Genomic DNA, 13,895 nt, shown 5'->3' with positions numbered 1-13,895 from the left:
TTAAAATCAATTCGGAACCGAACTGGAAGCCAGTGCAATGAGGCCAGAATTGGGGTGATGCGGTCACGCTTTGTGTGGCCAGTGAGGAGACGTGCCGCTGCGTGCTGCACTAGCTGTTTCACGACAAACTGACTTTTTTGACATGGAAATTATTTTTTAAGATGACAAACATGTGTAATTCGTGGCACAATTCAAACAGGATCGAAAGATACGTTTTGTCTATTGACTTCAATGCATACATTTTCCGAAATAAGGTCCCATGGATCGGAAGCAGATGGGCGTGACTTCGCCTCTATAGGATACAATAGTGTATCCATGTCACGTCTTGAGGGTTATTGTGAATATACTACGTTTTGCCCTGTGGACAAACGTAGCTATTACACGTTTTTTTGTGCGACTGGGCCGGTTGAATAAAATGCAGATAAAAATTAAAAAACCTTATAGTCCTACTTTAAGAAGCGACCACTGTACAATATTACAGTCAGTGCCCTTAATATTTATATTTCTTTATTATTTTCTATATATGGTATAGAGACACCTTGTTCAGAAGTGAAGTCTGGATTTCTGAGTGTAACCAGGACACTAAAGTAGTGCAGGAACCTTCACCCTCTGCAGTGAAACAGGGATTTCAGCCTCTGCAGTCCATTTACATGCACTAAAACCTATATAACAGGAGAGGAAAACTCCCAGAAAGCATTACCAACTCTTTAAAATACAGTATTTGAATGAACAAAGCGATCGAGAAAGAAGAAGCAACATGTTTTGGCCACGAGGCGTGGTTTATTGATCCTCAGGACCTCAGAGAGAGAGCGTGCAAGAAATAAATATTGATCCCATGAGCATGAAACACATTCTCCGTCATCACGTGAAACACCGGAACGTACAGATGTATTACACAATATAGAGCGGCCGGCGTATATCTGTTTAAATTTGAAATGAAGTAAACATGGAGTGGAGTCAGGCTTTCTTCGGGCACGCCCACTTCACCAGCTCGTACACAACATACCCGCTTCCTGCAATAAAAAGGACATTCAAATTATATGTTTGATTTCCAGGTTAAACAGATGATGTTATCGAGAGACGGCACACACACTCTGCAACTGAAAATATTCATATTATTCAATTAATATTGTTTTTTGAAAGAGGGATTGGTTGCTCCATTTTATAAATATCAAAACATATTAATACAAAGATAAATCCACATACACATCCGACAGTCTGATTCCATAACAAAATTCAAACCCCACCTGTTCAAAGTGGCATTTTCTTTATAAACTGTACCCTGTGTCCTTCTATAGTCCACTTCCTGTTTGTCTAGTCTCACCCCGGCTGATACTTCACTAAATCCACGGTTTTAATTGTTCCCTATATTGCCCCTATGCCCTGTAAGGTGTCCTGGGGTGTTATGAAAGGCTCCCCCCAAAATAAATGTATTATTATTATAAGTTTAAACAAATAATCTGCCATACAAATTAATAAAAAATATGCATACTTCTATAAACATAATAACTAAAAACAGATAATAGATAAATCCATAATTAAACGGTTAAAATACCAAAAAGCTTGGCACTAGGACAAAAAACATTTTCACTAACTACGTCGATATTGTAGTGCTGTCCCGTAATAACAGGGTTCATACACTTTTTCACTTTCAATGACTTCTCCATGTCCAAAAACATTACTCTCAGGTTCCACTGAAAATGGTTTATTTTAACTTGGAACAGGAAAATAAGGTCTGAAACATGTCGTCTAAAACAAATCCAATAGGCTTACTGGCTTCTACTCAAATCTCTCACCAGCAAAACACCTCGTCAGTTAAATGCCATTTTACGTTTCATTACGATACAGTATTTATTATCATTGTAGTATTACTATTTCGGCGATTAGCTAAAATATAAATTTTATTTGATGCAACTTTAGTTACATTTGACTTATCCAAAACTTTGGGGGAAATATTGTTGTCCAGGGGCTGGAATTAGCATTTTGAATTTGCATGACTTCTCCAGGTTTGTAGTGACCGTAGAACCCTGGATGAGTACGCATCAGTGGTGTGGACCTGATGTCTAAGCAGGCCACGTCAGAGCTCTGCACAGTTCAGGGAAATGTTATTGAAATAGCAAAATGGAGTAGCAACACACGGCCGTAAAACATCACCTGCATAATTATACACGGCTTCTCTGCAGTGCACATCTAACACACAACGTGCACCGTTTTCTTACGCTACACACAACCACTTCCATTTGGTGCTAAATACAAAAAAAAGCTACACATATGGGTACAAACTACATTTTGGGTCATTAGTCGGCCTTAATATCTCCAGCTTCGAGAGTTGTCTACCTCACGAGCTCAGCCTCTAGATAAATAATGAGCGTCTGATTCTGCAGGAACTTTTTAAAGTAGAAGGAGATGTTTCCTCACCCAGAACGGTGAGGCCCATGGTGAATCTGTAGAGCAGAGTGTCGCTGACGCCGCCTTTTAAGTGAATCGGCATCCCGTCGTCCTCCTGCAGACAAACATCAAATACACGCTGTTAGATCGGCCAAAACACTGAGTGGAATACTTCAAATACACGCCTCTACTTTAAAGAGTCCTCTCCTGCTGATGTTCAGGTGTATATCAGTATACATCTCTACTTTAAAGAGTCCTCTCCTGCTGATGATCAGGTGTATATCAGTATGTAGTGTCTCTACTTTAAAGAGTCCTCTCCTGCTGATGTTCAGGTGTATATCAGTATGTAGTGTCTCTACTTTAAAGAGTCCTCTCCTGCTGATGTTCAGGTGTATATCAGTATGTAGTGTCTCTACTTTAAAGAGTCCTCTCCTGCTGATGTTCAGGTGTATATCAGTATGTAGTGCCTCTACTTTAAAGAGTCCTCTGCTGCTGATGTTCAGGCGTATATCAGTATGTAGTGCCTCTACTTTAAAGAGTCCTCTCCTGCTGATGTTCAGATGTATATCAGTATGTAGTGCCTCTACTTTAAAGAGTACTCTCCTGCTGGTGTTCAGGTGTATATCAGTATGTAGTGTCTCTACTTTAAAGAGTCCTCTCCTGCTGATGTTCAGGTGTATATCAGTATGCCGTGTCTCTACTTTAAAGAGTCCTCTCCTGCTGATGTTCAGGTGTATATCAGTACGTAGTGTCTCTACTTTAAAGAGTCCTCTCCTGCTGGTGTTCAGGTGTATATCAGTATGTAGTGTCTCTACTTTAAAGAGTCCGCTCCTGCTGATGTTCAGGTGTATATCAGTATGTAGTGTCTCTACTTTAAAGAGTCCTCTCCTGCTGGTGTTCAGGTGTATATCAGTATGCAGTGTCTCTACTTTAAAGAGTCCTCTCCTACTGATGTTCAGGTGTATATCAGTATGCCGTGTCTCTACTTTAAAGAGTCCTCTCCTGCTGATGTTCAGGTGTATATCAGTACGTAGTGTCTCTACTTTAAAGAGTCCTCTCCTGCTGATGTTCAGGTGTATATCAGTATGTAGTGTCTCTACTTTAAAGAGTCCTCTCCTGCTGGTGTTCAGGTGTATATCAGTATGCAGTGTCTCTACTTTAAAGAGTCCTCTCCTGCTGATGTTCAGGTGTATATCAGTATGCCGTGTCTCTACTTTAAAGAGTCCTCTCCTGCTGATGTTCAGGTGTATATCAGTATGTAGTGTCTCTACTTTAAAGAGTCCTCTCCTGCTGATGTTCAGGTGTATATCAGTATGTAGTGTCTCTACTTTAAAGAGTCCTCTCCTGCTGGTGTTCAGGTGTATATCAGTATGCAGTGTCTCTACTTTAAAGAGTCCTCTCCTGCTGATGTTCAGGTGTATATCAGTATGCCGTGTCTCTACTTTAAAGAGTCCTCTCCTGCTGATGTTCAGGTGTATATCAGTACGTAGTGTCTCTACTTTAAAGAGTCCTCTCCTGCTGATGTTCAGGTGTATATCAGTATGTAGTGTCTCTACTTTAAAGAGTCCTCTCCTGCTGATGTTCAGGTGTATATCAGTATGTAGTGGCTCTACTTTAAAGAGTCCTCTCCTGCTGATGTTCAGGTGTATATCAGTATGTAGTGTCTCTACTTTAAAGAGTCCTCTCCTGCTGGTGTTCAGGTGTATATCAGTATGCAGTGTCTCTACTTTAAAGAGTCCTCTCCTGCTGATGTTCAGGTGTATATCAGTATGTAGTGTCTCTACTTTAAAGAGTCCTCTCCTGCTGATGTTCAGGTGTATATCAGTATGCCGTGTCTCTACTTTAAAGAGTCCTCTCCTGCTGATGTTCAGGTGTATATCAGTATGTAGTGTCTCTACTTTAAAGAGTCCTCTCCAGCTGATGTTCAGGTGTATATCAGTATGTAGTGTCTCTACTTTAAAGAGTCCTCTCCTGCTGATGTTCAGGTGTATATCAGTATGCAGTGTCTCTACTTTAAAGAGTCCTCTCCTGCTGATGTTCAGGTGTATATCAGTATGCAGTGTCTCTACTTTAAAGAGTCCTCTCCTGCTGATGTTCAGGTGTATATCAGTATGCAGTGTCTCTACTTTAAAGAGTCCTCTCCTGCTGATGTTCAGGTGTATATCAGTATGTAGTGTCTCTACTTTAAAGAGTCCTCTCCTGCTGATGTTCAGGTGTATATCAGTATGTAGTGTCTCTACTTTAAAGAGTCCTCTCCTGCTGATGTGCAGGTGTATATCAGTATGTAGTGTCTCTACTTTAAAGAGTCCTCTCCTGCTGATGTGCAGGTGTATATCAGTATGTAGTGTCTCTACTTTAAAGAGTCCTCTCCTGCTGGTGTTCAGGTGTATATCAGTATGTAGTGTCTCTACTTTAAAGAGTCCTCTCCTGCTGATGTTCAGGTGTATATCAGTATGTAGTGTCTCTACTTTAAAGAGTCCTCTCCTGCTGGTGTTCAGGTGTATATCAGTATGCAGTGTCTCTACTTTAAAGAGTCCTCTCCTGCTGATGTTCAGGTGTATATCAGTATGCCGTGTCTCTACTTTAAAGAGTCCTCTCCTGCTGATGTTCAGGTGTATATCAGTACGTAGTGTCTCTACTTTAAAGAGTCCTCTCCTGCTGATGTTCAGGTGTATATCAGTATGTAGTGTCTCTACTTTAAAGAGTCCTCTCCTGCTGGTGTTCAGGTGTATATCAGTATGCAGTGTCTCTACTTTAAAGAGTCCTCTCCTGCTGATGTTCAGGTGTATATCAGTATGCCGTGTCTCTACTTTAAAGAGTCCTCTCCTGCTGATGTTCAGGTGTATATCAGTATGTAGTGTCTCTACTTTAAAGAGTCCTCTCCTGCTGATGTTCAGGTGTATATCAGTATGTAGTGTCTCTACTTTAAAGAGTCCTCTCCTGCTGGTGTTCAGGTGTATATCAGTATGCAGTGTCTCTACTTTAAAGAGTCCTCTCCTGCTGATGTTCAGGTGTATATCAGTATGCCGTGTCTCTACTTTAAAGAGTCCTCTCCTGCTGATGTTCAGGTGTATATCAGTACGTAGTGTCTCTACTTTAAAGAGTCCTCTCCTGCTGATGTTCAGGTGTATATCAGTATGTAGTGTCTCTACTTTAAAGAGTCCTCTCCTGCTGATGTTCAGGTGTATATCAGTATGTAGTGTCTCTACTTTAAAGAGTCCTCTCCTGCTGATGTTCAGGTGTATATCAGTATGTAGTGTCTCTACTTTAAAGAGTCCTCTCCTGCTGGTGTTCAGGTGTATATCAGTATGCAGTGTCTCTACTTTAAAGAGTCCTCTCCTGCTGATGTTCAGGTGTATATCAGTATGTAGTGTCTCTACTTTAAAGAGTCCTCTCCTGCTGATGTTCAGGTGTATATCAGTATGTAGTGTCTCTACTTTAAAGAGTCCTCTCCTGCTGATGTTCAGGTGTATATCAGTATGCCGTGTCTCTACTTTAAAGAGTCCTCTCCTGCTGATGTTCAGGTGTATATCAGTATGTAGTGTCTCTACTTTAAAGAGTCCTCTCCAGCTGATGTTCAGGTGTATATCAGTATGTAGTGTCTCTACTTTAAAGAGTCCTCTCCTGCTGATGTTCAGGTGTATATCAGTATGCAGTGTCTCTACTTTAAAGAGTCCTCTCCTGCTGATGTTCAGGTGTATATCAGTATGCAGTGTCTCTACTTTAAAGAGTCCTCTCCTGCTGATGTTCAGGTGTATATCAGTATGCAGTGTCTCTACTTTAAAGAGTCCTCTCCTGCTGATGTTCAGGTGTATATCAGTATGTAGTGTCTCTACTTTAAAGAGTCCTCTCCTGCTGATGTTCAGGTGTATATCAGTATGTAGTGTCTCTACTTTAAAGAGTCCTCTCCTGCTGATGTTCAGGTGTATATCAGTATGTAGTGTCTCTACTTTAAAGAGTCCTCTCCTGCTGATGTGCAGGTGTATATCAGTATGTAGTGTCTCTACTTTAAAGAGTCCTCTCCTGCTGATGTTCAGGTGTATATCAGTATGTAGTGTCTCTACTTTAAAGAGTCCTCTCCTGCTGATGTTCAGGTGTATATCAGTATGTAGTGTCTCTATTTTAAAGAGTCCTCTCCTGCTGATGTTCAGGTGTATATCAGTATGTAGTGTCTCTACTTTAAAGAGTCCTCTCCTGCTGATGTTCAGGTGTATATCAGTATGTAGCGTCTCTACTTTAAAGAGTCCTCTCCTGCTGATGTTCAGGTGTATATCAGTATGTAGTGTCTCTATTTTAAAGAGTCCTCTCCTGCTGATGTTCAGGTGTATATCAGTATGTAGTGTCTCTATTTTAAAGAGTCCTCTCCTGCTGATGTTCAGGTGTATATCAGTATGTAGTGTCTCTACTTTAAAGAGTCCTCTCCTGCTGATGTTCAGGTGTATATCAGTATGTAGTGTCTCTATTTTAAAGAGTCCTCTCCTGCTGATGTTCAGGTGTATATCAGTATGTAGTGTCTCTACTTTAAAGAGTCCTCTCCTGCTGATGTTCAGGTGTATATCAGTATGTAGCGTCTCTACTTTAAAGAGTCCTCTCCTGCTGATGTTCAGGTGTATATCAGTATGCCGTGTCTCTACTTTAAAGAGTCCTCTCCTGCTGATGTTCAGGTGTATATCAGTATGCCGTGTCTCTACTTTAAAGAGTCCTCTCCTGCTGATGTTCAGGTGTATATCAGTATGTAGTGTCTCTACTTTAAAGAGTCCTCTCCTGCTGATGTTCAGGTGTATATCAGTATGTAGCGTCTCTACTTTAAAGAGTCCTCTCCTGCTGATGTTCAGGTGTATATCAGTATGCCGTGTCTCTACTTTAAAGAGTCCTCTCCTGCTGATGTTCAGGTGTATATCAGTATGCCGTGTCTCTACTTTAAAGAGTCCTCTCCTGCTGATGTTCAGGTGTATATCAGTATGCAGTGTCTCTATTTTAAATCTGCAACACAGCATTAGAAAAACACCAAAAACATCCAAATTATGTTTCGATCATTCCTAGAAATGTATTTTTGTACTCATGTGTGGCGTATGCAATTTATTATAGATGCTACAGCACTCAAACTCATTCTGACCTTTTAAAAAGATGTGAAATTAAATGAAAAAGGTCACACAGAAGCTGTTGGTGCAGGCGGGGTTCAATCTTTGTAGGTGTAATAACAATATTGAAGCATTAGAGAATAAAAACCAGCCATAAAACTAATTTGTTTAAAATACAAGACACTTTGAAAGCTGCTTAAAATCATCAATATAATATTCTTTATACTGAAGTGAAAATGATTACTAATAATCCTAATATTAGGCACTACTACACATGCAGATTTAGTGAAACACTGTTAGATTTGAAGTCACGTAACTTATCTTTGGAGCTAAAATGATTTCAGGGCTTCAGGAGAAGAACCACTGCTTAAGAGATGAATTCAGGGGAGACAACAGGAAGCGTTAAAACCACTTCCTGTCTAGAAAACCGCATGAACACACAACAAGGCTTTCAATGGTCCAATGCATTGATGCAGGGTTGTTTATACTTCCTAGGTTTGATACAGGCTACAAGCAAAAGAACGATGATGCTAATCGAACTTAAACAAAACACTTCGATGGTCACAAAATGTGGTTCTTCATATCAGAAAACAACTGTTACTAGTTTTGACAGCAAGAACCATAACTACTAAACTAAATGAAATGTATTACAGTTAACCCCACACAGCTCATTACATCAAAACTGTAAAGCCAGTGAGTCTCCACTTCCATGAGGGGACAGAGGAATTAAAAATACAACATTGAAAAGGTTCCAGTAGAAACAGGAAGAACTTTACACATATACCAACACAGTATAAAACATGGTCTGGTGAAGCGGTTAAATGTGTCTGAGAGGATTAGGGCCACATGGGAACACACATTTGACATCTGAGCAAAGGTGGTTTGAGATGTGAGAAAAAAAGTCTGAATTCTGTATTAAAGAAAAGTCTGAATTATGCATTAAAGAAAAGTCAGAATTCTGCATTAAAAAAGTCTGAATTCTGTATTAAAGAAAGTCTGAATTCTGCATTAAAGAAAAGTCTGAATTCTGTATTAAAGAAAAGTCAGAATTCTGCATTAAAAAAAGTCTGAATTCTGTATTAAAGAAAGTCTGAATTCTGCATTAAAGAAAAGTCTGAATTCTGTATTAAAGAAAAGTCTGAATTCTGCATTAAAAAAAGTCTGAATTCTGTATTAAAGAAAAGTCTGAATTCTGCATTTAAAGAAAGTCTGAATTCTGCATTTAAAGAAAGTCTGAATTCTGCATTAAAGAAAAGTCTGAATTCTGCATTAAAAAAAGTCTGAATTCTGTATTAAAGAAAAGTCAGAATTCTGCATTAAAAAAGTCTGAATTCTGCATTAAAGAAAAGTCTGAATTCTGTATTAAAGAAAAGTCTGAATTCTGCATTAAAAAAAGTCTGAATTCTGTATTAAAGAAAGTCTGAATTCTGCATTAAAGAAAAGTCTGAATTCTGTATTAAAGAAAAGTCTGAATTCTGCATTAAAAAAAGTCTGAATTCTGTATTAAAGAAAGTCTGAATTCTGCATTAAAGAAAAGTCTGAATTCTGTATTAAAGAAAAGTCTGAATTCTGCATTAAAAAAAGTCTGAATTCTGTATTAAAGAAAAGTCTGAATTCTGCATTTAAAGAAAGTCTGAATTCTGCATTAAAGAAAAGTCTGAATTCTGCATTAAAAAAGTCTGAATTCTGCATTAAAAAAGTCTGAATTCTGCGTTAAAGAAAAGTCTGAATTCTGCATTAAAGAAAAGTCTGAATTCTGCATTAAAGAAAAGTCTGAATTCTGCATTAAAGAAAAGTCTGAATTCTGCATTAAAGAAAAGTCTGAATTCTGCATTAAAGAAAAGTCAGAATTCTGCATTAAAGAAAAGTCAGAATTCTGCATTAAAGAAAAGTCAAAATTCTGCATTAAAGAAAAGTCAAAATTCTGCATTAAAGAAGTTTGAATTCTGCATTAAAGAAAAGTCTGATTTCTGCATTAAAGAAAAGTCTGAATTCTGCATTAAAAAAGTCTGAATTTGAAAAGTCTGAATTCTGTATTAAAGAAAAGTCAGAATTCTGCATTAAAGAAAAGCCAGAATTCTGCATTAAAGAAAAGTCAGAATTCTGCATTAAAGAAAAGTCTGAATTCTGCATTAAAGAAGTTTGAATTCTGCATTAAAGAAAAGTCAGAATTCTGCATTAAAGAAAAGTCTGAATTCTGCATTAAAGAAAAGTCAGAATTCTGCATTAAAGAAGTTTGAATTCTGCATTAAAGAAAGTCTGAATTCTGTATTTAAGAAGTCTGAATTCTGTATTAAAGAAAAGTCTGAATTCTGTATTAAAGAAACGTCTGAATTCTGTATTAAAGAAACGTCTGAATTCTGTATTAAAGAAAAGTCTGAATTCTGCATTAAAGAAAGTCTGAATTCTGCATTAAAAAAGTCTGAATTCTGCATTAAAAAAGTCTGAATTCTGCATTAAAGAAAAGTCTGAATTCTGTATTAAAGAAAAGTCTGAATTCTGCATTAAAAAAAGTCTGAATTCTGTATTAAAGAAAGTCTGAATTCTGCATTAAAGAAAAGTCTGAATTCTGTATTAAAGAAAAGTCTGAATTCTGCATTAAAAAAAGTCTGAATTCTGTATTAAAGAAAGTCTGAATTCTGCATTAAAGAAAAGTCTGAATTCTGTATTAAAGAAAAGTCTGAATTCTGCATTAAAAAAAGTCTGAATTCTGTATTAAAGAAAAGTCTGAATTCTGCATTTAAAGAAAGTCTGAATTCTGCATTAAAGAAAAGTCTGAATTCTGCATTAAAAAAGTCTGAATTCTGCATTAAAAAAGTCTGAATTCTGCGTTAAAGAAAAGTCTGAATTCTGCATTAAAGAAAAGTCTGAATTCTGCATTAAAGAAAAGTCTGAATTCTGCATTAAAGAAAAGTCTGAATTCTGCATTAAAGAAAAGTCAGAATTCTGCATTAAAGAAAAGTCAGAATTCTGCATTAAAGAAAAGTCAAAATTCTGCATTAAAGAAAAGTCAGAATTCTGCATTAAAGAAGTTTGAATTCTGCATTAAAGAAAAGTCTGATTTCTGCATTAAAGAAAAGTCTGAATTCTGCATTAAAAAAGTCTGAATTTGAAAAGTCTGAATTCTGTATTAAAGAAAAGTCAGAATTCTGCATTAAAGAAAAGCCAGAATTCTGCATTAAAGAAAAGTCAGAATTCTGCATTAAAGAAAAGTCTGAATTCTGCATTAAAGAAGTTTGAATTCTGCATTAAAGAAAAGTCAGAATTCTGCATTAAAGAAAAGTCTGAATTCTGCATTAAAGAAAAGTCAGAATTCTGCATTAAAGAAGTTTGAATTCTGCATTAAAGAAAGTCTGAATTCTGTATTTAAGAAGTCTGAATTCTGTATTAAAGAAAAGTCTGAATTCTGTATTAAAGAAACGTCTGAATTCTGTATTAAAGAAACGTCTGAATTCTGTATTAAAGAAAAGTCTGAATTCTGCATTAAAGAAAGTCTGAATTCTGCATTAAAAAAGTCTGAATTCTGTATTTAAGAAGTCTGAATTCTGTATTAAAGAAAAGTCTGAATTCTGCATTAAATAAGTCTGCATTCTGTAACCCTTTTAGAAGGGAAGATATGGTCATTTGTTCTGGGAATGTCATTTTCGAGCCTGAGACCTGAAAAACAGGCTCGGGGCTTAACAGGTTAAGAAGTCTGAATTCTGCATTAAAAAAGTCTGAATTCTGCATTAAAGAAAAGTCTGAATTCTGACTTTAATCTCAGAGATTTTCCGAAGAGAAACTCCATTGATTTGTACTTTTGGTGTTATGCCAACAGATGTTTCTCATGCGGCCCTAACCCTCCTCCCTGGATGTGCCTCGATGCAGGGTGTATAGTGGTCTGTGTACCTGGAACCTCTTCTGTTTCTGGGGGACCTGGTTCTCCAGCCGGCGCCCGGAGCTGCTGAAGGTCCTCCGAGCAACGCGCTGCAGCGCCTGGAAACACCAGGAGCAGGAAGAGTCGTTACAAACAGGAAGAGTCGTTACAGCCAGGAAGAGTCGTTACAAACAGGAAGAGTCGTTACAAACAGGAAGAGTCGTTACAAACAGGAAGAGGCGTTACAGCCAGGAAGAGTCGTTACAGCCAGGAAGAGTCATTACAGCCAGGAAGAGTCATTACAGCCAGGAAGAGTCGTTACAGCCAGGAAGAGTCATTACAGCCAGGAGGAGTCGTTACAGCCAGGAGGAGTCGTTACAAACAGGAAGAGTCGTTACAGCCAGGAAGAGTCGTTACAGCCAGGAAGAGTCATTACAGCCAGGAAGAGTCATTACAGCCAGGAGTAGTCGTTACAAACAGGAAGAGTCGTTACAGCCAGGAAGAGTCGTTACAGCCAGGAAGAGTCGTTACAGCCAGGAAGAGCCGTTACAGCCAGGAAGAGCCGTTACAAACAGGAAGAGTCGTTACAAACACGAAGAGTCGTTACAAACAGGAAGAGTCGTTACAGCCAGGAAGAGTCATTACAGCCAGGAAGAGTCGTTACAGCCAGGAAGAGTCGTTACAGCCAGGAAGAGTCATTACAGCCAGGAAGAGTCATTACAGCCAGGAAGAGGCGTTACAAACAGGAAGAGTCATTACAGCCAGGAAGAGTTATTACAGCCAGGAAGAGTCATTACAGCCAGGAAGAGGCGTTACAGCCAGGAAGCGTCGTTACAAACAGGAAGAGTCATTACAGCCAGGAAGAGTCATTACAGCCAGGAAGAGTCGTTACAGCCAGGTAGAGTCATTACAGCCAGGAAAAGGCGTTACAAACAGGAAGAGTCGTTACAGCCAGGAAGAGTCGTTACAAACAGGAAGAGTCGTTACAGCCAGGAAGAGGCGTTACAAACAGGAAGAGTCGTTACAGCCAGGAAGAGTCATTACAGCCAGGAAGAGTCATTACAGCCAGGAAGAGGCGTTACAAACAGGAAGAGTCGTTACAAACAGGAAGAGGCGTTACAAACAAGAGTCGTTACAGCCAGGAAGAGGAGTTACAAACAGGAAGAGTCGTTATAAACAGCAGGACACAGACTAACGCACTGAATAGGCTTTATTAAATAATGTTAAATCACATTCAATCAAATCTCATTCATTCCTGTGAGCATGGTCAAATGGAGACCACCGCCACAACACGAGATGACCCTAACCCGTGCAGACTGCAGTCCAATCCAGCACATTGACTACAAGGTCTTTGAAGATCTGGCAGCGTTCACTAAACACCAAACTAGTTGTTTTAGTGGCCAAATATACAGCAATGTTCAGATCAATTATTTTAAATAAAAGCTGATCGGGTTCTTGTATTAATATCCTTCTTTAAGCATCTGTTACGTCGTTTATTTGAAGCTGTCTTTTCACACTAACATGGTCTCATCATCGATAATAATGGGTATAATATATATTATGTAAAGCTACAGCGGAAGCTAATGTAGCTCCTATTCCTAACGTTTCTTTGACCCCTAGATCAGTTGTAGTCTTCATTTAGCCGCGTCTCTAACTCTCACACTGGATGTCTGCCTTATCAATTTATATATAATCCCACAAAGCAAACAAAGACTTTAAATAGAGAACAAACTTACAAATATTTGTCTGTTCATCTTTATTTCCGTCTGCAGTTGCCTCTCTTTCTATCAAGGACACGCGCAAATTACTTCCGCTTTTAGATCCGCGTTCTTCTTCTACGTGGAAATTAACGGCAGGCTTTATATATGCTGCGCGCTCTGCTGCCCCTCTCAGTCTTTAAGTGGAACTACACCCTCTAAATACAGTAGATAAAGTGGATGGGTGGACAGATAGATGCCTGCTTATATTGTTTTTTCCTGCTCATATTGTGGTGTTAAATCCTGCTATATTGTGTCAACAGAAAATTGGCCAATCAATAGTGTTTGTTTATTTGTCAGACAGTTTATAGATGTGTACCTTCACGGTCATCTGTATATTTGTCTTACTCTCTAATGCTGCTTTTATTTCTATTTTGAGATGTTTCTATTTTAGAATGGTTTATTTCTGCTCTTTAATTTGTTATTATGTGCAATGCCTTGTTTTGTTTTATGCTGCTGCAACAAAAACATTTCCAAAATTGGGATTAATAAGGTTAATCTTATTTTAGCTTAGATAGACAAACAGACAGACAGTATACACATAACAAAATAGTCATCACTACATGAACAGTATTTAATTTTACATTCTGTTCTTGTATATCTTATTCTATTTACATTTAGACTCCTGCATTTACTTGGTCACTTACAACACCCCCTGCATTATTTAGCTTGTTTTATTTATTTATTTTCTGACATGTATATAGTTTACTTGTGCATCACTTGCACATTGGTCTGCAACATAATATGCACTATTTGCATTGCCATTTCTTACCTGTAGCGACTGTGCTTATGACAATAATGCCTTTGAATCTA

At 38.2% G+C, this 13,895-nt stretch overlaps 1 protein-coding gene across 1 annotated transcript; it reads right to left on the bottom strand.

The window, feature by feature from the left end:
• Positions 1–758: 758 nt before the first annotated feature.
• LOC117443826 (cytochrome c oxidase subunit 7A2, mitochondrial-like) lies at positions 759–13,171 on the bottom strand. Its single transcript, XM_034079663.2, has 4 exons — positions 13,062–13,171; positions 11,358–11,444; positions 2,419–2,503; positions 759–1,013 (listed from the first exon to the last, which is right to left on the bottom strand). Exons 1-4 carry the CDS (start codon positions 13,077–13,079, stop codon positions 958–960), a joined length of 246 nt encoding a protein of 81 aa, XP_033935554.1. The 5' UTR covers positions 13,080–13,171; the 3' UTR covers positions 759–957.
• Between the last annotated feature and the right edge of the window lie 724 nt (positions 13,172–13,895).

Source organism: Pseudochaenichthys georgianus, unplaced genomic scaffold (assembly GCF_902827115.2).
Source record: "Pseudochaenichthys georgianus unplaced genomic scaffold, fPseGeo1.2 scaffold_684_arrow_ctg1, whole genome shotgun sequence".
Taxonomy (NCBI): domain Eukaryota; kingdom Metazoa; phylum Chordata; class Actinopteri; order Perciformes; family Channichthyidae; genus Pseudochaenichthys; species Pseudochaenichthys georgianus.
This window is presented reverse-complemented; position numbering and strand designations above follow the sequence as displayed.